A 23,804-nucleotide genomic window follows, 5' to 3' on the forward strand; every position below is an offset into this window, starting at 1 on the left:
ATGGCAGCTCACTGTGTATGGAGGGTGTAGTCACAGAGGGGTCAGAGCGCCCATGCTGACCACTGCTGGCTATGATAGAAAGGTGTCAGGACACAGGACATGGCAGCTCGCTGTGTATGGAGGTTGTAGTCACAGAGGGGTCAGAGCGCCCATGCTGACCCCTGACCACTGCTGGCTATAATAGAAAGGTGTCAGGACACACAGGACATGGCACCTCGCTGTGTATGAGGGGTGTAGTCACTGAGGGGTCAGTGCGCCCATGCTGACCCCTGACCACTGCTGGCTATGATAGAAAGGTGTCAGGACACAGGACATGGCAGCTCGCTGTGTATGGGGGGTGTAGTCACAGAGGGGTCAGAGCACCCATGCTGACCCCTGACCACTGCTGGCTATGATAGAAAGGTGTCAGGACACACAGGACATGGCAGCTCCCTGTGTATGGGGAGTGTAGTCACAGAGGGGTCAGAGCACCCATGCTGACCCCTGACCACTGCTGGCTATGATAGAAAGGTGTCAGGACACACAGGACATGGCAGCTCCCTGTGTATGGGGGGTGTTGTCACAGAGAGGTCAGAGCGCCCATGCTGACCCCTGACCACTGCTGGCTATGATAGAAAGGTGTCAGGACACACAGGATATGGCAGCTCGCTGTGTATGGGGGGTGTAGTCACAGAGGGGTCAGAGCGCCCATGCTGACCCCTGACCACTGCTGGCTATGATAGAAAGGTGTCAGGACACACAGGACATGGCAGCTCGTTGTGTATGGGGGTGTAGTCACAGAGGGGTCAGAGCGCCCATGCTGACCCCTGACCACTGCTGGCTATGATAGAAAGGTGTCAGGACACACAGGACATGGCAGCTCGCTGTGTATGGGGGGTGTAGTCACAGAGGGGTCAGAGCACCCATGCTGACCCCTGACCACCGCTGGCTATGATAGAAAGGTGTCAGGACACTCAGGACATGGCAACTCACTGTGTATGGAGGGTGTAGTCACAGAGAGATCAGAGCGCCCATGCTGACCCCTGCTGGCTATGATAGAAAGGTGTCAGGACACAGGACATGGCAGCTCGCTGTGTATAGGGGGTGTAGTCACAGAGGGGTCAGAGCGCCCATGCTGACCCCTGACCACTGCTGGCTATGATAGAAAGGTGTCAGGACACACAGGACATGGCAACTCGCTGTGTATGGGGGGTGTAGTCACATAGAGGTCAGAGCACCCATGCTGACCCCTGACCACTGCTGGCTATGATAGAAAGGTGTCAGGACACACAGGACATGGCAGCTCCCTGTGTATGGGGAGTGTAGTCACAGAGGGGTCAGAGCGCCCATGCTGACCCCTGACCACTGCTGGCTATAATAGAAAGGTGTCAGGACACACAGGACATGGCAGCTCGCTGTGTATGGGGGTGTAGTCACAGAGGGGTCAGAGCGCCCATGCTGACCCCTGCTGGCTATGATAGAAAGGTGCCAGGACACACAGGACATGGCAGCTCGCTGTGTATGGGGGGTGTAGTCACAGAGGGGTCAGAGCACCCATGCTGACCCCTGACCACTGCTGGCTATGATAGAAAGGTGTCAGGACACACAGGACATGGCAGCTCGCTGTGTATGGGGGGTGTAGTCACAGAGAGGTCAGAGCATCCATGCTGACCCATGACCACTGCTGGCTATGATAGAGAGGTGTCAGGACACACAGGACATGGCAGCTCGCTGTGTATGGGGGATGTAGTCACAGAGGGGTCAGAGCGCCCATGCTGACCCCTGACCACTGCTGGCTATGATAGAAAGGTGTCAGGACACACAGGACATGGCAGCTCGCTGTGTATGGGGGGTGTAGTCACAGAGGGGTCAGAGCACCCATGCTGACCCCTGACCACTGCTGGCTATGATAGAAAGGTGTCAGGACACAGGACATGGCAGCTCGCTGTGTATGGGGATGTTGTCACAGAGGGGTCAGAGCACCCATGCTGACCCCTGACCACTGCTGGCTATGATAGAAAGGTGTCAGGACACACAGGACATGGCAGCTCGCTGTGTATGGGGGGTGTAGTCACAGAGGGGTCAGAGCGCCCATGCTGACCCCTGACCACTGCTGGCTATGATAGAAAGGTGTCAGGACACACAGGACATGGCAGCTCGCTGTGTATGGGGGGTGTAGTCACAGAGGGGTCAGAGCACCCATGCTGACCCCTGACCACTGCTGGCTATGATAGAAAGGTGTCAGGACACAGGACATGGCAGCTCGCTGTGTATGGGGATGTTGTCACAGAGGGGTCAGAGCACCCATGCTGACCCCTGACCACTGCTGGCTATGATAGAAAGGTGTCAGGACACACAGGACATGGCAGCTCGCTGTGTATGGGGGGTGTAGTCACAGAGGGGTAAGAGCACCCATGCTGACCCCTGACCACTGCTGGCTATGATAGAAAGGTATCAGGACACACAGGACATGGCAGCTCGCTGTGTATGGGGGGTGTAGTCACAGAGGGGTCAGAGCGCCCATGCTGACCCCTGACCACTGCTGGCTATGATAGAAAGTTGTCAGGACACACAGGACATGGCAGCTCCCTGTGTATGGGGGGTGTAGTCACAGAGGGGTCAGAGCGCCCATGCTGACCCCTGACCACTGCTGGCTATGATAGAAAGGTGTCAGGACACACAGGACATGGCAGCTCGCTGTGTATGGGGGGGTGTAGTCACAGAGGGGTCAGAGCACCCATGCTGACCCCTGACCACTGCTGGCTATGATAGAAAGTTGTCAGGACACAGGACATGGCAGCTCGCTGTGTATGGGGGGTGTAGTCACAGAGGGGTCAGAGCACCCATGCTGACCCCTGACCACTGCTGGCTATGATAGAAAGTTGTCAGGACACAGGACATGGCAGCTTGCTGTGTATGGGTGGTGTAGTCACAGAGGGGTCAGAGCGCCCATGCTGACCCCTGACCACTGCTGGCTATGATAGAAAGTTGTCAGGACACAGGACATGGCAGCTTGCTGTGTATGGGGGGTGTAATCACAGAGGGGGTCAGAGCACCCATGCTGACCCCTGACCACCGCTGGCTATGATAGAAAGGTGTCAGGACACTCAGGACATGGCAGCTCACTGTGTATGGAGGGTGTAGTCACAGAGGGGTCAGAGCGCCCATGCTGACCACTGCTGGCTATGATAGAAAGGTGTCAGGACACAGGACATGGCAGCTCGCTGTGTATGGAGGTTGTAGTCACAGAGGGGTCAGAGCGCCCATGCTGACCCCTGACCACTGCTGGCTATAATAGAAAGGTGTCAGGACACACAGGACATGGCAGCTCGCTGTGTATGAGGGGTGTAGTCACTGAGGGGTCAGTGCGCCCATGCTGACCCCTGACCACTGCTGGCTATGATAGAAAGGTGTCAGGACACAGGACATGGCAGCTCGCTGTGTATGGGGGGTGTAGTCACAGAGGGGTCAGAGCACCCATGCTGACCCCTGACCACTGCTGGCTATGATAGAAAGGTGTCAGGACACACAGGACATGGCAGCTCGCTGTGTATGGGGGTGTAGTCACAGAGGGGTCAGAGCGCCCATGCTGACCCCTGACCACTGCTGGCTATGATAGAAAGGTGTCAGGACACAGGACATGGCAGCTCCCTGTGTATGGGGAGTGTAGTCACAGAGGGGTCAGAGCACCCATGCTGACCCCTGACCACTGCTGGCTATGATAGAAAGGTGTCAGGACACACAGGACATGGCAGCTCCCTGTGTATGGGGGGTGTAGTCACAGAGAGGTCAGAGCGCCCATGCTGACCCCTGACCACTGCTGGCTATGATAGAAAGGTGTCAGGACACACAGGATATGGCAGCTCGCTGTGTATGGGGGGTGTAGTCACAGAGGGGTCAGAGCGCCCATGCTGACCCCTGACCACTGCTGGCTATGATAGAAAGGTGTCAGGACACACACGACATGGCAGCTTGTTGTGTATGGGGGTGTAGTCACAGAGGGGTCAGAGCGCCCATGCTGACCCCTGACCACTGCTGGCTATGATAGAAAGGTGTCAGGACACACAGGACATGGCAGCTCGCTGTGTATGGGGGGTGTAGTCACAGAGGGGTCAGAGCACCCATGCTGACCCCTGACCACCGCTGGCTATGATAGAAAGGTGTCAGGACACTCAGGACATGGCAGCTCACTGTGTATGGAGGGTGTAGTCACAGAGAGGTCAGAGCGCCCATGCTGACCCCTGCTGGCTATGATAGAAAGGTGTCAGGACACAGGACATGGCAGCTCGCTGTGTATAGGGGGTGTAGTCACAGAGGGGTCAGAGCGCCCATGCTGACCCCTGACCACTGCTGGCTATGATAGAAAGGTGTCAGGACACACAGGACATGGCAGCTCGCTGTGTATGGGGGGATGTAGTCACATAGAGGTCAGAGCACCCATGCTGACCCCTGACCACTGCTGGCTATGATAGAAAGGTGTCAGGACACACAGGACATGGCAGCTCCCTGTGTATGGGGAGTGTAGTCACAGAGGGGTCAGAGCGCCCATGCTGACCCCTGACCACTGCTGGCTATGATAGAAAGGTGTCAGGACACACAGGACATGGCAGCTCGCTGTGTATGGGGGGTGTAGTCACAGAGAGGTCAGAGCACCCATGCTGACCCCTGACCACTGCTGGCTATGATAGAAAGGTGTCAGGACACACAGGACATGGCAGCTCGCTGTGAATGGGGGGTGTAGTCACAGAGGGGTCAGAGCGCCCATGCTGACCCCTGACCACTGCTGGCTATGATAGAAAGGTGTCAGGACACACAGGACATGGCAGCTCGCTGTGTATGGGGGGTGTAGTCACAGAGAGGTCAGAGCGCCCATGCTGACCCCTGACCACTGCTGGCTATGATAGAAAGGTGTCAGGACACACAGGACATGGCAGCTCGCTGTGTATGGGGGGTGTAGTCACAGAGGGGTCAGAGCGCCCATGCTGACCCCTGACGCAACAGGATGGGTAAGTAAATGTGCCCCATTATATGCAATGCAATTGTATCCAGGAATATTATATGCAATGTGATTGTATCCAGGGATATTAGCGATTGTCTTATATCTCATTACAATATGACAGACACTGGTTTGAAGTTGTAACAATTTAATGAAAACTTGGACCAGAATCCACTATTATCCGCCCTGCCTCCTGCGAGCCTCAGGGCGGCACATGAATGCATTGGCACTGTGGCTCATCAACCAGCAGAGGATGGCAATGTACAGGCTATAGATGGGGGTGATATTAGTGCAACTTTTAGTTTTTTTTTTGCTTTTAGCACCATAACATTGGCATGGTAAAGCGTGAACGAAAGGGGGAGGAAGGCTGCGGATCCAGAATGTGAGATGTGGTCTGTGCCCGTCATGACAGCGCTCAATAAATAAAAGACTATACAGAATAATAAAAAAAACATAACAAAAGAAGAATTAAATAAAACTATTACAACATATACAAAACAGCACAGCTCCAATGCACACACACACACGCTAAAGTCCGGGGCATAACACAGCAGATTTATCACAGTGAAGGTTTACAGCCTGTGCCCCCCACCCCATACAGTGTGACCCCCACATATCCCGGGATCTATCATGCATCACTGCTCTACATACAAGTCCTCCCTACACCTACCTCTACAGCATTTCTATTAGTTACACTAAATTCTTAAAAAACACGTCACCTCCCCAGCAGTTACCAATCCCATCTTACGACCATCGAGGTGCATGCATATTACTGGTGCTCACACACATTCCCTTCCCAAACTCTACATTCTTCCCCTATGACGGCCGATATCTGCATTGCTGCCCCCGACCCAACCCGAATCCCATTACATGACCAGTCCTGCAACTGACATCATAGATGGTGATGTAAGAGACAGTGATGTTATTAAGTGATGGTCTGCTATCACGCTATCGACATTACATCTTGCTGCTGAAGGATTCTTTGACTACTCTTTTGATACTACTCGTTGTTCTGTAGAGAGTCCAATCATCTGTAAAATCCTGGTGCTGAACTACAATACACTTCAATGACCTTAATGCTCTGCAGGACATTGCATGAAATTTACCAAGAATAAACAGTCGGAAAGTCAATAATCCGTGGAAAGAGACCTTAAAGGGAACCTGTCACCAGGAGACCTATTTTTAGCACTCCCTCAGTCCCCACAGAGCAGAGTACATACACTGCCAAAGTGTTTTTGTATTAAAAATGGGTTTTACAGAAAAAAAGATATGTTATATTGTACCTTTCATTAGCATCTGCTGTGTGAGAGGGGCTGGAAAGGAGTAGTTCCCCCCACCCTTGGGAAACAGCTCCTCCATGTGACCTTTTCAAACATATGAAAACATGCATCACGTGGCTTAGCGACGCCCCCTGCTCCTCTACAGCCAATCCCGAGTGTGGGGAGTTATTCATATATTTGAAAAGGTCACATGTTTCCCAAGGGTGGGGGGGGGAACTGCTCCTTTACAGCCCCTCCCATTTTGGTCAGGTCACATGTAGAAGGTCTTGGATAGATGGTTCACCCACCATTAGGTTGATCACCACCCAGTTTACTGTGGATTTTATCAAAAGAATAGGACATGTTCAGACATCGGAATAAGGTCTTCAGGCTGTAAGAACAGGTGCTCAGTCATCAGGAGAAGGATCCTGAAGAAGACGTCCAACATCCAATGTCAAAACATGTTGTATGGTTCTTTAGATGAAATACAATCACTATTTGTCTCGTTATTGCGCCACCGCGGGCACTCGGCTTTCCCCAATCCTTCTAAAACCTTTGAAAAGATCAGACGGAGTTGGGACGTGTACAACTAACGCAGTTACATGTAACGATGGCGGGTTCCATCGTAGACCATGTAACCCTGGAGACCTCACTACTTCATGTCATGTGTGTGGTTATTGTTGTATAGAAGCCGCGTCATGCGAGTAACTCAAGGCAGCGCTCCGAGGTGCGACTACATGTGACCATGACTCATACAGATCCAAATAACCCCCGAGATACCAGACTGGGCACTGAGGAGTCGCGGAGCTTAGGGACATTATTGCTGATGGAATATCCTCTGGATACAGGAGGGTGAGGGGATAGGAAGCCCTTTATTACTGATGGATGAGAGGGATGGCATCTGGTAAGTGGCCACCTGAATACCACCCTGAGGTACAGGGACCTCCGCCAGTGCTAAAGATACGATACAAATACACCATGTGCACGGCTCGGAGAGGGAAGGGTCGCAAGAAGATTATCCCACTCATCAGAAAACCTTCATTTGCTATTTCTGGAATTGCTTATAATCATCCATCAGCACATTACTCATCTAATACAAGCCCTGGCTTCTTAAAGGGGCAGTAATCCGTGAACTGCAGTATAAGGGACAATGGGAAGGTTCTGCTATAAGACTAAGAGAACTCTCGACAAACTTCAACGTCTCATCTAAACAAACTGAGCCAAAAACCCTTGGAGCAAGAGGAGCAGAGAGATGTGGTCAGTGTGGATGAATGCATGGACTGCAGGTTATGCTGGGACTTCTTACTGGGGTAGAAGGAAAGAGAGCTGCTCATTCACCATCTGGACAAAGCGCTGCAAACCGCTGGTAAATACTGCACGTGGCTGATTTATATGGGGGAAACTTGTAGGATTATGGCAAGGAGCAGAATGTTATCATGGATATACGTGATTGTGGTCCTGGGAGGAGTGGGATCAGATGCCTCCCGTGTGAAGACAAGCAATAACCAGTCAGGAAGGCCACAGCTCCATGCATTCACACGCTCATAGGACTCTCCCATACACACATGAGACCATGACTACTGTACATAAAGGGTTAAGACGTAGGTGGCAGAAGACAAACGTGAGATGTCTGCACTGTCCCGGCCGCAGACGATGCAGAGTCACAGGTGATCCCCTCTCTCGAAAAGTTACAGGTGAGTTTTTATGTGATGGGTGCGACTGACAAGGGGCAGAAGGAGTGATCTTCTGCAGGAATCTACCAGATCCCACTAGATCTTCCTCCAGGAGGGGCAAGGATTCTAGCGGAGGCTCGCTTCGGGACATGGTCATCGATCTGGGCACCTGCAGGAAAGAGTAAGATAAAGTTATAAAGGAAGTGTACAGTATACAGTATATACACAAAGCAAGCGCTACGGACCAGGCCAAAGACAAAACGCATAAGACTGTGGTGCGAAGAGACCGTGAGAAAAAGAGGGGATGAAGACAACACAGAGAAGTGGGAATTCTCCTCTGCTCCCATTCGACATGTCATCAATTCTGACTCCCCGGTGTCTCTGCAGACACTGAACAAGCAGAGAGTCTTTGAAGAAGGAGCAGTGAGCACATGAATGTAATATATTACTTAAAGTCCTTTTTGCCAAGAACAATGATAGAGGATAAAATTCTGACCACCTTCGGCCACCACTAGGGGGCGCTTATTCCATACTGATTTATCATGTGGTGTAAAGGAAGCTGTATATGTCACAGGTGTCACAGACCCAGCGGGCAGAAGTTGGACCAGGTACTCACCACCTACATGACCTCCCTGGACCATCCTGCTGCTCTCGGTATAGTGATACACTCCCTCTTACAGGCTTTATATTGGAAATAAAGGTTTTGGAGTGCACTGTAGAGGCATGTCCCGCAGTCAGCGATCTCTACCCAAAAGGTACAGTAACCAGGAGTGGCCCCTGAGAGCAGTAGGATTGTATACACTCCTTCTGTAAGCTCCGCGTCTTATCCGCCTGAGACATAACTGCACGCGGCGGTGTGTACTGCAGTCCTGGCCGGCAGCGCTCACCAGATAAGCTGAAGCTGGACTCATGGAGGTCTCGCACTCCACCGTGACGAGTGCTGGGTCGGGTCGGAGTATCTGCCAGGGGACTTCCCGTTTCCTTTTTCCCAGCATTCACCACCACGGCCACATCTCCTTGGTATGGGGTGCGGTCTACACATTTTAGGCTCAGTATCTAATGTAGAGAGAGATAAGAAGAAGCATGAGATGACACACGTCCTCTCCTGATATCATGTCCCCCAGCACAGACGCCATCTTATCAGATACACGGATCAGCTACTGCCACATAGTGGTAAACCTGGGGAACTACATCTACTGTATACAGCGGAATCCCCCACCAGTTACACTAATATTAGATTATTTCAGCCGGAATCATTATGTCCGGGGGGATTCTTAGTCTCCGGATGTTATGCTGTTTGTGTATCTGCTACAAGAAACTTCTCTTTTGTTCTGAATTTGTAACAATGTATCAGTGAGATCATTGGGCTTCATTCCAGGGTCAGGAATAGAACAATCGGCCTGCACATGACTATAGGAAGGTCCCTGGCATCTCCTGTGGATCTTTGTCACCTTTTCCTTCTGTATCATCTTCTTGTATAAATAGTCGGGGTAAGTCCTCATGGGGAAGAAGGATCCGGAGCCCTCGGCACACATGAAGGCGCCATTCTCGTAGACCACGCGGCCGCGGCTGATGGTGACCAGGGCCACGCCGTGGCATCGCATGTTCTCATACAGGTTGATGTCACCGCCCTGGATCTGGGTGCTGGCAGAGATGGTCCTGAAGAAGAGATGTAGATAAGACTCTAAGACTCATATGACGTTGACCAAACCACAGACAATGTACGGGCCAATCATTTACCTTGTAGCCTCGGGGTCCCAGACCACCACATCAGCGTCCGCTCCGGGGATGATGCGTCCTTTGCGAGGGTACATGTTGTGGATTTTGGCTGCATTGGAGCTTGTCACCGCCACAAATCGGTTCTCATCCATCTTACCTCCCACCTACAGGGGGCACAAGAGTTATAATGAGTGGGACTGAAAACTCAAGTGCTATGGTATGGTAAGTGGCCACTGGGGGCACTGTCTGCTCAGGGAGGTGAAACTACAACTCCCAGCAGGCACTGAGGTCTTCAGCTGAAATGGATGTTGGGAGTTGTGCTTATATGTCATGGTAAGTGGCCACTAGGGGGCACTGTCTGCTCAGGGAGGTGAAACTACAACTCCCAGCAAGCATTGAGGTCTTCAGCTGAAATGGATGTTGGGAGTTGTGCTTATGCTACCCCAGGTGTGTCAGGGACCCCCGGAGACTCACCACTCCTCTCTCCCAGATGACACTCATGCGGTCCTGGACGCCTCCCACTCCGTGAGGAATTTTGGTGAAGTCATCCTTGCCCATTGCCTTCTGCTTGGTGGTGAACGTTCTGTGGTCCGAGGCCACAACATTCAGGGTGTCACTGAGGGAGGGACAGAACATGAAGACAAATGTTAAAGGAGGAATCCGGGGAATTGTATCCGGGCTGGAGCTCTGCACAAACAGCCTGGACTGACACATTGTAACGAACCCTGACTCCACGTCGTTCTGTTATCAGATAGAGTATTGGGGGGACGGAGGGTGACGTCACTTACTTGGCCAGGAGACTCATGATGTAATTGGGGGTGTTGGCGTCTAGCCGGAGCGGGGGGACGGTGACGTAGGCGGCAGCATGTGACCACTCCTGGTGGTAGTAGTGGAGACCGTTCAGGGTAGCGTGGGCGGTGGTGGTTTCTGCATAAACTGGTTTTCCTGTAAAATAAAATGAATAATAATATAAGGAAAGAAAATGGTTCCACTGCCATGTCCAGAATAACGCGGCTGCCCCCCACTAGGCCGGGTGGATAACGCGGCTGCCCCCCTCTAGGCCGGGTGGATAATGCGGCTGCCCCCCACTAGGCCGGGTGGATAACGCGGCTGCCCCCCACTAGGCCGGGTGGATAACGCGGCTGCCCCCCTCTAGGCCGGGTGGATAATGCGGCTGCCCCCCACTAGGCCGGTTGGATAACGCGGCTGCCCCCCACTAGGCCGGGTGGATAATGTGGCTGCCCCCTCTAGGCCGGGTGGATAATGCGGCTGCCCCCCTCTAGGCCGGATGGATAACACGGCTGCCCCCCTCTAGGCCGGGTGGATAATGCGGCTGCCCCCCTCTAGGCCGGGTGGATAATGCGGCTGCCCCCCACTAGGCCGGGTGGATAATGCGGCTGCCCCCCACTAGGCCGGGTGGATAACGCGGCTGCCCCCTCTAGGCCGGGTGGATAGTGTGGCTGACCCCCTCTAGGCCGGGTGGATAATGTGGCTGCCCCCTCTAGGCTGGGTGGATAGTGTGGCTGCCCCTCTCTAGGCCGGGTGGATAATGCGGCTGCCCCCTCTAGGCCGGGTGGATAACACGGCTGCCCCCCTCTAGGCCGGGGGGATAACGCGGCTGCCCCCTCTAGGCCGGGTGGATAACACGGCTGCCCCCCTCTAGGCCGGGTGGATAATGTGGCTGCCCCCATCTAGGCCGGGTGGATAATGTGGCTGCCCCCTCTAGGCCGGGTGGATAATGCGGCTGCCCCCTCTAGGCCGGGTGGATAACACGACTGCCCCCTCTAGGCCGGGTGGATAACGTGGCTGCCCCCCTCTAGGCCGGGTGGATAATGCGGCTGCCCCCCTCTAGGCCGGGTGGATAACACGACTGCCCCCTCTAGGCCGGGTGGATAACGTGGCTGCCCCCCTCTAGCTCGGGTGGATAATGCGGCTGCCCCCCTCTAGGCCGGGTGGATAACACGACTGCCCCCCTCTAGGCCGGGTGGATAATGCGGCTGCCCCCCTCTAGGCCGGGGGGATAACACGGCTGCCCCCCTCTAGGCCGGGTGGATAATGCGGCTGCCCCCCTCTAGGCTGGATGGATAACACGACTGCCCCCCTCTAGGCCGGGTGGATAACACGACTGCCCCCCTCTAGGCCGGGTGGATAACACGACTGCCCCCCTCTAGGCCGGGTGGATAACACGACTGCCCCCCTCTAGGCCGGGTGGATAATGCGGCTGCCCCCCTCTAGGCCGGGTGGATAACACGACTGCCCCCTCTAGGCCGGGTGGATAACGTGGCTGCCCCCCTCTAGCTCGGGTGGATAATGCGGCTGCCCCCCTCTAGGCCGGGTGGATAACACGACTGCCCCCCTCTAGGCCGGGTGGATAATGCGGCTGCCCCCCTCTAGGCCGGGGGGATAACACGGCTGCCCCCCTCTAGGCCGGGTGGATAATGCGGCTGCCCCCCTCTAGGCCGGGTGGATAACACGGCTGCCCCCCTCTAGGCCGGGTGGATAATGCGGCTGCCCCCCTCTAGGCCGGGTGGATAACGTGGCTGCCCCCCTCTAGGCCGGGTGTATAATGCGGCTGCCCCCCACTAGGCCGGGTGGATAATGCGGCTGCCCCCCACTAGGCCGGGTGGATAACACGGCTGCCCCCCTCTAGGCCGGGTGGATAATGCGGCTGCCCCCCACTAGGCCGGGTGGATAACACGGCTGCCCCCCTCTAGGCCGGGTGGATAATGCGGCTGCCCCCCTCTAGGCCGGGTGGATAATGCGGCTGCCCCCCACTAGGCCGGGTGGATAATGCGGCTGCCCCCCACTAGGCCGGGTGGATAAAGCGGCTGCCCCCCACTAGGCTGGGTGGATAATGCGGCTGCCCCCCACTAGGCCGGGTGGATAACGCGGCTGCCCCCTCTAGGCCGGGTGGATAACGCGGCTGCCCCCCTCTAGGCCGGGTGGATAACGCGGCTGCCCCCCTCTAGGCCGGGTGGATAACGTGGCTGCCCCCCTCTAGGCCGGGTGGATAACGTGGCTGCCCCCTCTAGGCCGGGTGGATAACGTGGCTGCCCCCCTCTAGGCCGGGTGGATAATGTGGCTGCCCCCCTCTGGGCCGGGTGGATAATGCGGCTGCCCCCTCTAGGCTGGGTGGATAGTGTGGCTGCCCCTCTCTAGGCCGGGTGGATAATGCGGCTGCCCCCTCTAGGCCGGGTGGATAACACGGCTGCCCCCCTCTAGGCCGGGGGGATAACGTGGCTGCCCCCCTCTAGGCCGGGTGGATAACACGACTGCCCCCCTCTAGGCCGGGTGGATAACACGACTGCCCCCTCTAGGCCGGGGGGATAACGTGGCTGCCCCCCTCTAGGCCGGGTGGATAACACGACTGCCCCCCTCTAGGCCGGGTGGATAACACGACTGCCCCCCTCTAGGCCGGGTGGATAATGCGGCTGCCCCCCTCTAGGCCAGGTGGATAATGCGGCTGCCCCCCTCTAGGCCGGGTGGATAATGCGGCTGCCCCCCTCTAGGCCGGGTGGATAATGCGGCTGCCCCCCTCTAGGCCAGGTGGATAACGTGGCTGCCCCCCTCTAGCCCGGGTGGATAATGCGGCTGCCCCCCTCTAGGCCGGGTGGATAGTGTGGCTGCCCCCCTCTAGGCCGGGTGGATAACACGACTGCCCCCCTCTAGGCCGGGTGGATAATGCGGCTGCCCCCCTCTAGGCCGGGGGGATAACACGGCTGCCCCCCTCTAGGCCGGGTGGATAATGCGGCTGCCCCCCTCTAGGCCGGGTGGATAACACGGCTGCCCCCCTCTAGCCCGGGTGGATAATGCGGCTGCCCCCCTCTAGGCCGGGTGGATAGTGTGGCTGCCCCCCTCTAGGCCGGGTGGATAACACGACTGCCCCCCTCTAGGCCGGGTGGATAATGCGGCTGCCCCCCTCTAGGCCGGGGGGATAACGCGGCTGCCCCCCTCTAGGCCGGGTGGATAATGTGGCTGCCCCCCTCTAGGCCGGGTGGATAACACGGCTGCCCCCCTCTAGGCCGGATGGATAACACGGCTGCCCCCCTCTAGGCCGGGTGGATAATGCGGCTGCCCCCCTCTAGGCCGGATGGATACCACGGCTGCCCCCCTCTAGGCCGGGTGGATAACACGGCTGCCCCCCTCTAGGTCGGGTGGATAACACGGCTGCCCCCCTCTAGGCCGGATGGATAACACGGCTGCCCCCCTCTAGGCCGGGTGGATAATGCGGCTGCCCCCCTCTAGGCCGGGTGGATAACGTGGCTGCCCCCCTCTAGGCCGGGTGTATAATGCGGCTGCCCCCCACTAGGCCGGGTGGATAATGCGGCTGCCCCCCACTAGGCCGGGTGGATAACACGGCTGCCCCCCTCTAGGCCGGGTGGATAATGCGGCTGCCCCCCACTAGGCCGGGTGGATAACACGGCTGCCCCCCTCTAGGCCGGGTGGATAATGCGGCTGCCCCCCTCTAGGCCGGGTGGATAATGCGGCTGCCCCCCACTAGGCCGGGTGGATAATGCGGCTGCCCCCCACTAGGCCGGGTGGATAAAGCGACTGCCCCCCACTAGGCCGGGTGGATAATGCGGCTGCCCCCCTCTAGGCCGGGTGGATAACGCGGCTGCCCCCTCTAGGCCGGGTGGATAACGCGGCTGCCCCCCTCTAGGCCGGGTGGATAACGCGGCTGCCCCCCTCTAGGCCGGGTGGATAACGTGGCTGCCCCCTCTAGGCCGGGTGGATAACGTGGCTGCCCCCCTCTAGGCCGGGTGGATAATGTGGCTGCCCCCCTCTGGGCCGGGTGGATAATGCGGCTGCCCCCTCTAGGCTGGGTGGATAGTGTGGCTGCCCCTCTCTAGGCCGGGTGGATAATGCGGCTGCCCCCTCTAGGCCGGGTGGATAACACGGCTGCCCCCCTCTAGGCCGGGGGGATAACGTGGCTGCCCCCCTCTAGGCCGGGTGGATAACACGACTGCCCCCCTCTAGGCCGGGTGGATAACACGACTGCCCCCTCTAGGCCGGGTGGATAACGTGGCTGCCCCCCTCTAGCCCGGGTGGATAATGCGGCTGCCCCCCTCTAGGCCGGGTGGATAGTGTGGCTGCCCCCCTCTAGGCCGGGTGGATTACACGACTGCCCCCCTCTAGGCCGGGTGGATAATGCGGCTGCCCCCCTCTAGGCCGGGGGGATAACACGGCTGCCCCCCTCTAGGCCGGGTGGATAATGCGGCTGCCCCCCTCTAGGCCGGGTGGATAACACGGCTGCCCCCCTCTAGGCCGGATGGATAACACGGCTGCCCCCCTCTAGGCCGGGTGGATAATGCGGCTGCCCCCCTCTAGGCCGGGTGGATAACGTGGCTGCCCCCCTCTAGGCCGGGTGGATAATGCGGCTGCCCCCCACTAGGCCGGGTGGATAATGCGGCTGCCCCCCACTAGGCCGGGTGCATAACACGGCTGCCCCCCTCTAGGCCGGGTGGATAATGCGGCTGCCCCCCTCTAGGCCGGGTGGATAATGCGGCTGCCCCCCACTGTGCCGGGTGGATAATGCGGCTGCCCCCCACTAGGCCGGGTGGATAACACGACTGCCCCCTCTAGGCCGGGGGGATAACACGACTGCCCCCTCTAGGCCGGGTGGATAACACGGCTGCCCCCCTCTAGGCCGGGTGGATAATGTGGCTGCCCCCCTCTAGGCCGGGTGGATAATGTGGCTGCCCCCATCTAGGCCGGGTGGATAATGTGGCTGCCCCCTCTAGGCCGGGTGGATAACACGACTGCCCCCTCTAGGCCGGGGGGATAACGTGGCTGCCCCCCTCTAGGCCGGGTGGATAACACGACTGCCCCCCTCTAGGCCGGGTGGATAACACGACTGCCCCCTCTAGGCCGGGTGGATAACACGGCTGCCCCCCTCTAGGCCGGGTGGATAATGCGGCTGCCCCCCTCTAGGCCGGGGGGATAACACGGCTGCCCCCCTCTAGGCCGGGTGGATAATGCGGCTGCCCCCCTCTAGGCCGGGGGGATAACGTGACTGCCCCCTCTAGGCCGGGTGGATAATGTGGCTGCCCCCTCTAGGCCGGGTGGATAACGCGGCTGCCCCCCTCTAGGCCGGGTGGATAACACGGCTGCCCCCTCTAGGCCGGGGGGATAATGTGGCTGCCCCCTCTAGGCCGGGGGGATAATGTGGCTGCCCCCTCTAGGCCGGGTGGATAACACGGCTGCCCCCTCTAGGCTGGGGGGATAACACGGCTGCCCCCTCTAGGCTGGGGGGATAACACGGCTGCCCCCCTCTAGGCCGGGTGGATAACACGACTGCCCCCCTCTAGGCCGGGTGGATAACACGACTGCCCCCTCTAGGCCGGGTGGATAACACGGCTGCCCCCCTCTAGGCCGGGGGGATAACGTGGCTGCCCCCTCTAGGCCGGGTGGATAACACGACTGCCCCCCTCTAGGCCGGGTGGATAATGTGGCTGCCCCCTCTAGGCCGGGTGGATAACGCGGCTGCCCCCCTCTAGGCCGGGGGGATAATGTGGCTGCCCCCTCTAGGCCGGGGGATAATGTGGCTGCCCCCTCTAGGCCGGGTGGATAACACGGCTGCCCCCTCTAGGCTGGGGGGATAACACGGCTGCCCCACGTGGCCCAGGTGGTGGCGGCTCCAGGTCTCACCTTGCATTTTGGCGGAAGCAATGACATCACCCGCTGACATACTGGACACATTCACCAAGTACACAGGGCAGAAGGTCTGAGAAGCAGAAGAGGAGGAGAGGCCGAGAGGTTAGAGGAGCAGAAGACACCGGGGACAGGATTAGTGACACCAAATCACACACAGGAGCCGCATCTCATCATATCACACAGGTGCACAGTCACACTATACATCACACAGGTGCACAGTCACAATATATACATCACACAGGAGCCGCATCACACTATATCACACAGGTGCACAGTCACACTATACATCACACAGGAGCCGCATCACACTATATCACACAGGTGCACAGTCACACTGTATACATCACAGGTGCACAGTCACACTATACATCACACAGGAGCCGCATCTCATCATATCATACAGGTGCACAGTCACACTATACATCACACAGGTGCACAGTCACACTATATATATATCACACAGGTGCACAGTCACACTATACATCACACAGGTGCACAGTCACACTATACATCACACAGGTGCACAGTCACACTATACATCACACAGGTGCACAGTCACACTATACATCACACAGGTGCACAGTCACACTATACATATATATCACACAGGTGCACAGTCACACTATACATCACACAGGTGCACAGTCACACTATACATATATATCACACAGGTGCACAGTCACACTACATATATCACACAGGTGCACAGTCACACTATATATATATCACACAGGTGCACAGTCACACTATACATCACACAGGTGCACAGTCACACTATACATCACACAGGTGCACAGTCACACTATACATCACACAGGTGCACAGTCACACTATACATCACACAGGTGCACAGTCACACTATACATATATATCACACAGGTGCACAGTCACACTACATATATCACACAGGTGCACAGTCACACTATATATATATCACACAGGTGCACAGTCACACTATACATCACACAGGTGCACAGTCACACTATACATCACACAGGTGCACAGTCACACTATACATCACACAGGTGCACAGTCACACTATACATCACACAGGTGCACAGTCACACTATATATATCACACAGGTGCACAGTCACACTACATATATCACACAGGTGCACAGTCACACTATACATCACACAGGTGCACAGTCACACTATATCACACAGGTGCACAGTCACACTATATCACACAGGTGCACAGTCACACTATATCACACAGGTGCACAGTCACACTATATCACACAGGTGCACAGTCACACTATACATCACACAGGTGCACAGTCACACTATACATCACACAGATGCACAGTCACACTATACATCACACAGATGCACAGTCACACTATACATCACACAGGTGCACAGTCACACTACATATATCACACATGTGCACAGTCACACTACATATATCACACAGGTGCACAGTCACACTATATCACACAGGTGCACAGTCACACTATATCACACAGGTGCACAGTCACACTATATCACACAGGTGCACAGTCACACTATATATATATATATATATATATATATATATATATATATATATATATATATCACACAGGTGCACAGTCACACTATATCACACAGGTGCACAGTCACACTATATCACACAGGTGCACAGTCACACTATATCACACAGGTGCACAGTCACACTATACATCACACAGGTGCACAGTCACACTATACATCACACAGATGCACAGTCACACTATACATCACACAGATGCACAGTCACACTATACATCACACAGGTGCACAGTCACACTACATATATCACACATGTGCACAGTCACACTACATATATCACACAGGTGCACAGTCACACTATATCACACAGGTGCACAGTCACACTATATCACACAGGTGCACAGTCACACTATATATATATATATATATATATCACACAGGTGCACAGTCACACTATATATATATATATATATATATATCACACAGGTGCACAGACACACTATATATATATCACACAGGTGCACAGTCACACTATATCACACAGGTGCACAGTCACACTATATATATCACACAGGTGCACAGTCACACTATATTACACAGGTGCACAGTCACACTATATTACACAGGTGCACAGTCACACTATATTACACAGGTGCACAGTCACACTATACATCACACAGGTGCATAGTCACACTATATACATCACACAGGTGCACAGTCACACTATATACATCACACAGGTGCACAGTCACACTATACATCACACAGGTACACAGTCACACTATATCACACAGGTGCACAATCACACTATATCACACAGGTGCACAGTCACACTATATCACACAGGTGCACAGTCACACTATATATATATCACACAGGTGCACAGTCACACTATATATCACACAGGTGCACAGTCACACTATATATATCACACAGGTGCAGTCACACTATACATCACATCACACAGGTGCACAGACACACTATATATCAGACACACATCACATATTAGATGCTGTGTTACCCTCTTACCCGGTTAGCGATGGTGATGGCTCGGTGCACGGCCTCGGCCTCCAGCTGTAATGAATGTAGAGACAGCAGAGATGTCAGTCTTCACTTCCAGATTTTCCTGCATCCTGTGCTGAGGGGTTAGGCTTATACGACAGCGCCAGGGCTATGCTGTGCTCTGACCAATCACGTGGCTACCCAGGATCCCTTCTTTTGTCTCGGATGATTCCCCTCACCCCATAAGGAGAGGGGATGGGAGAAGAGGAAGAGGGAAGCTCTTCCTCTTCTCCCATCCCCTCTCCTGGTTTTACAGCGGTTGATTATTATGTGAAAGTGTGAACAATGTCACAACAAACAGCAGCAAAACCAGTAATAATGACCAGAGCAGCCACTAGAGGCAGTGCAGAGCCCTTGGCAGTCCCTCAGTGGTCGGTGTCAGAGGGGAGGGGGGAGTCAGGAGGTTGTTACTGTAGATAAATAATCAGAATGAAGCAAACGAGGGTCTTATCCCCTCTGCCACGCTCCTACCTCCTCCGGTCGACTGATTTCAATGCCTTCAGGACCGGTGATCCCAAGCTCCAATGTCTCTTTTGCACCCTACATGGAAAGAAAGCTGTGATTACATGGGGAACACACGGCTGCGGCACCCATCATGGACCACATAATACTGAGCAGGGAGGGCACCCAGTGCTGATGTTCTGCTGACTGCATCTACCTGCATTGTACATGGTCTGGTTAAAGCCTGACTACGACTACAAGGGCATAGGACACTAACTCCATGGATACATTAAAGTAGTTTCTCTGCTCCGTGTTCTTCTGCTCTGCATCGAGCATGGTCTGGTTAAAGCCTGACTACGACTACAAGGACATCATCATTATCTCTATGGAGAAATGTAATCAGTTTCTCTGTCCCATCCTCTGCCTCCCCAGGGAATTCTCTTTGGGAGCTGGGACAGGTAGGTCATGCCTCTGCTACAACCAATCAGGAGCCTCCCTGGACCATAATGACTTAAACAACGTCACCAGGATTGCGGTTACTGATGCAGCTCTGGATGTGACTAGAGGGACTGTTATTTCGGATCATTACGAGGGTTATAATATTGTATAATCCGGGACACCTCCGCGGGGCGATGCCTCTCCCTGCTCGTGTCTCACCTCGGTTACCAGGTCTCCATTCTCAGCGTGGACCCGAGTCACGACGCCCAGGTCCTTGCAGTGACGGAAAACTTGATAGAGTTCGCTGTCCCTGAGCATGTACAGGTCCTTGTAGGTCATGAACATGTGGAAGGAGTTCACCCCCTTCTCTCGGACCAAGGTCTCCATCTCAGCCTTCACCTGCGCGACAGAAGGCAAATCAATGGCAATGGAGCAGATGTGAGGGGAAACACAGAAACACAAGTGCGCGGTGATGCAGTACCTTGGGTCCCCACCAGGTGACGCCCATGTGCAGAGCATAGTCGCAGCAGACTTTAGGGTCGGCCAGGCTCCTGCACTTCTCGTAGGCGTCCAGCAGCGACATGTCTTTGTCTGGGAGGACGTGTCCGATCACCATGGTGGTCCCTCCCATGAGCGCGGCCTGAGGGGGGGGCAGAGAGGAAATTGTTACCGTCTGACACAAAGTAGCGAAGCAGCAGAGGTGAAACATTATGTAATAGAGATACAACTGTATACATTATCACTGCATCCAATCATCTTACTCCAGTCACAGCTAGAGCTGCAACCACCATCAGCTGAGTCCATATGGGACTGTGGTCCTAGTGATGTTACACGATAGACGCAACTACTTGTACAATGCAGCAGAGGACAAGGAGCCGGAGAGCTGGAGGACGGAGCTGTCCCATGTCCTGAAATAACAGGGAATAATCCACAGTGTGTGGGTCAGAGCGCCCCCTATGGAGAGAGCGCCCCCTAGGGTCAGAGCGCCCCCTAGGGACAGAGCGCCCCCTATGGAGAGAGCGCCCCCTAGGAACAGAGCGCCCCCTAGGGTTAGAGCGCCCCCTAAGGTCAGAGTGCCCCCTATGGAGAGAGCGCCCCCTAGGGTCAGAGTGCCCCCTATGGAGAGAGCGCCCCCTAGGGTCAGAGTGCCCCCTATGGAGAGAGCGCCCCCTATGGAGAGAGCGCCCCCTAGGGTCAGAGTGCCCCCTATGGAGATAGCGCCCCCTAGGGTCAGAGCGCCCCCTAGGGACAGAGCGCCCCCTATGGAGAGAGCGCCCCCTAGGGTCAGAGCGCCCCCTAGGGTCAGAGCGCCCCCTAGGGTCAGAGCGCCCCCTAGGGACAGAGCGCCCCCTAGGGACAGAGCCTATAGAATGGTGGAGGCAAGGTCATACCTGGGGGAGCCTCACCTCTGTATCTCAGTCCCCAGCTGCCTGGCCCGCTCTATGCTTCCTCTGTACAGCCGGCCCGCTTTATGCTCCCTCTGTACGGCCGGCCCGCTCTATGCTCCCCCTGTGTGGATGGCCTGCTCTATGCTCCCCCTGTCTGGATGGCCCGCTCTATGCTCCCCCTGTCTGGATGGCCCGCTCTATGCTCCCTCTGTCTGGTCGGCCCGCTCTATGCTCCCTCTGTCTGGATGGCCTGCTCTATGCTCCCCCTGTCTGGATGGCCCGCTCTATGCTCCCCCTGTCTGGATGGCCCGCTCTATGCTCCCTCTGTCTGGTCGGCCCGCTCTATGCTCCCTCTGTCTGGATGGCCTGCTCTATGCTCCCTCTGTCTGGATGGCCTGCTCTATGCTCCCCCTGTACGGCCGGCACGCTCTATGCTCCCTCTGTCTGGATGGCCTGCTCTATGTTCCCCCTGTCTGGTCGGCCTGCTCTATGCTCCCCCTGTACGGCCGGCACGCTCTATGCTCCCTCTGTCTGGATGGCCTGCTCTATGCTCCCTCTGTCTGGATGGCCTGCTCTATGCTCCCCCTGTACGGCCGGCACGCTCTATGCTCCCTCTGTCTGGATGGCCTGCTCTATGTTCCCCCTGTCTGGTCGGCCTGCTCTATGCTCCCCCTGTACGGCCGGCACGCTCTATGCTCCCTCTGTCTGGATGGCCTGCTCTATGCTCCCCCTGTACGGCCGGCACGCTCTATGCTCCCTCTGTCTGGATGGTACAATCTATACTCTCCCTGTACGGCCGGCACGCTCTATGCTCCCTCTGTCTGGATGGCCTGCTCTATGCTCCCCCTGTACGGCCGGCACGCTCTATGCTCCCTCTGTCTCGCTGGTACAATCTATTCTCTCCCTGTACGGCGTGGTGTGCGAGAGGTGCAGGTGTACAGTAAGATGGCGTCAGACATCATGATATAATATTAATTATTCTCATCTGTGCAGCGAGAGGAGACGAGGCAGAAATATCTAATCCCTCCTCATCCTCCTCACATCAGATCTGGAGCTCATTCCCTTTCATTGCGGGACAAAGACGCAGAGGCCCAGACTCCCCGGAGGCCTCAGGTTTCCATAGACACCGGCCAGGCCCGACCACATGAGACCCCCGAATACTATAGAGAGGGGGGGGACCAGCTCCTCTTACACATCTCCAGCGACTGAAGACATGGTACCCTATGAGTGAGCGGAGAGATGGCAGCATGTATATATAGTATACACGTAATATCACTGTCGCTCTGTGCTGTACAGGAGTGCGGGGTGTACAGCCACATTCACACAGGACGCAGAGCGCAGCCATAACGCATCAGCCCGGAGGAGGCGTCCGCCTGCAGAGGTCACTGGAGACATATAGAAACCTTCACCAACTGAGATGTGTCCTCTGTACAGCACCGAGTATCAACATATATATATATACACGATACGAGTGAGGACTGTGGATACATATATATATATATACACACGATACGAGTGAGGTCTGTGGATACACGTGCTATGAGCTAGGATTGTGCACAGTTGTGGGTAGATGTAAAACAAGCAACTAAACCAGATTCTTGGCTCTAGAGGATAACCAGGGCCGTATGTAACAGATCTCTCTGTCAGATGCTCTATATGAGGGGTCAGGAACCAGTAGATAGGTAGCCCCAGCACATGACCCCCAGTAAATAGGAAGCCCCAGCACATGACCCCTCAGTAGATAGGTAGCCCCAGCACATGCCCCCCAGTAGATAGGTAGCCCCAGCACATGCCCCCCAGTAGATAGGTAACACAGCACATGCCCCCCAGTAGATAGGTAGTCACAGCACATGCCCCCCAGTAGATAGGTAGTCACAGCACATGCCCCCCAGGAGATAGGTAGTCACAGCACATGCCCCCCAGTAGATAGGTAGTCACAGCACATGCCCCCCAGTAGATAGGTAGCCACGGCACATGCCCCCCAGGAGATAGGTAGTCAGAGCACATGCCCCCCCAGTAGATAGGTAGCCACAGCACATGCCCCCCAGTAGATAGGTAGTCACAGCACATGCCCCCCAGGAGATAGGTAGTCACAGCACATGCCCCCCAGTAGATAGGTAGTCACAGCACATGCCCCCCAGTAGATAGGTAGCCACGGCACATGCCCCCCAGGAGATAGGTAGTCAGAGCACATGCCCCCCCAGTAGATAGGTAGCCACAGCACATGCCCCCCAGTAGATAGGTAGTCACAGCACATGCCCCCCAGTAGATAGGTAGCCACGGCACATGCCCCCCAGGAGATAGGTAGTCAGAGCACATGCCCCCCCAGTAGATAGGTAGCCACAGCACATGCCCCCCAGTAGATAGGTAGCCACAGCACATGCCCCCCAGTAGATAGGTAGTCACAGCACATGCCCCCCAGTAGATAGGTAGTCACAGCACATGCCCCCCAGTAGATAGGTAGTCACAGCACTTCGCAGATGTCTCTGACCCCGGCAGAGGTGAGATGTCTGGGCCGGACCCCTCGTCCAGTCTGATCCCTCGCCTCGTTAGCTAATTAGCGTCCTTGTTAGTGCCTGGTAAACAGGGTGAGCGTCTGTCAGTACACGTCTCCGCCGCACGTGTGAATTATTCATATAGATGTGTCTGGCGCGGCCTCCTGTGATGTCTGAGCCTCCATTCCTCCTCTCATCTCATGCGTCTCTTTCATTCTGTCCCGGTT

General features: G+C 55.7%; 1 protein-coding gene across 3 annotated transcripts in view; it reads right to left on the reverse strand.

Annotated features, from left to right (window-relative positions):
• Window positions 1–5,106: 5,106 nt before the first annotated feature.
• Window positions 5,107–23,804, reverse strand: part of DPYSL5 (dihydropyrimidinase like 5) — a 62,981-nt gene continuing 44,283 nt past the window's right edge. For all 3 annotated transcript variants that reach the window (XM_072143931.1, XM_072143930.1, XM_072143932.1), the window contains exons 3-13: window positions 20,176–20,334; window positions 19,914–20,093; window positions 19,287–19,355; window positions 18,783–18,827; window positions 16,275–16,350; window positions 10,415–10,571; window positions 10,101–10,242; window positions 9,648–9,790; window positions 9,359–9,566; window positions 8,795–8,963; window positions 5,107–8,076 (exon numbers count right to left, since the gene is read on the reverse strand). In XM_072143931.1, coding sequence (XP_072000032.1) covers window positions 7,991–8,076; window positions 8,795–8,963; window positions 9,359–9,566; window positions 9,648–9,790; window positions 10,101–10,242; window positions 10,415–10,571; window positions 16,275–16,350; window positions 18,783–18,827; window positions 19,287–19,355; window positions 19,914–20,093; window positions 20,176–20,334 — 1,434 coding nt within the window. In that variant the 3' untranslated portion in view covers window positions 5,107–7,990. The remainder of the gene's footprint in view (window positions 8,077–8,794; window positions 8,964–9,358; window positions 9,567–9,647; window positions 9,791–10,100; window positions 10,243–10,414; window positions 10,572–16,274; window positions 16,351–18,782; window positions 18,828–19,286; window positions 19,356–19,913; window positions 20,094–20,175; window positions 20,335–23,804) is intronic.

This window comes from Engystomops pustulosus, chromosome 3, assembly GCF_040894005.1.
Source record: "Engystomops pustulosus chromosome 3, aEngPut4.maternal, whole genome shotgun sequence".
Taxonomy (NCBI): domain Eukaryota; kingdom Metazoa; phylum Chordata; class Amphibia; order Anura; family Leptodactylidae; genus Engystomops; species Engystomops pustulosus.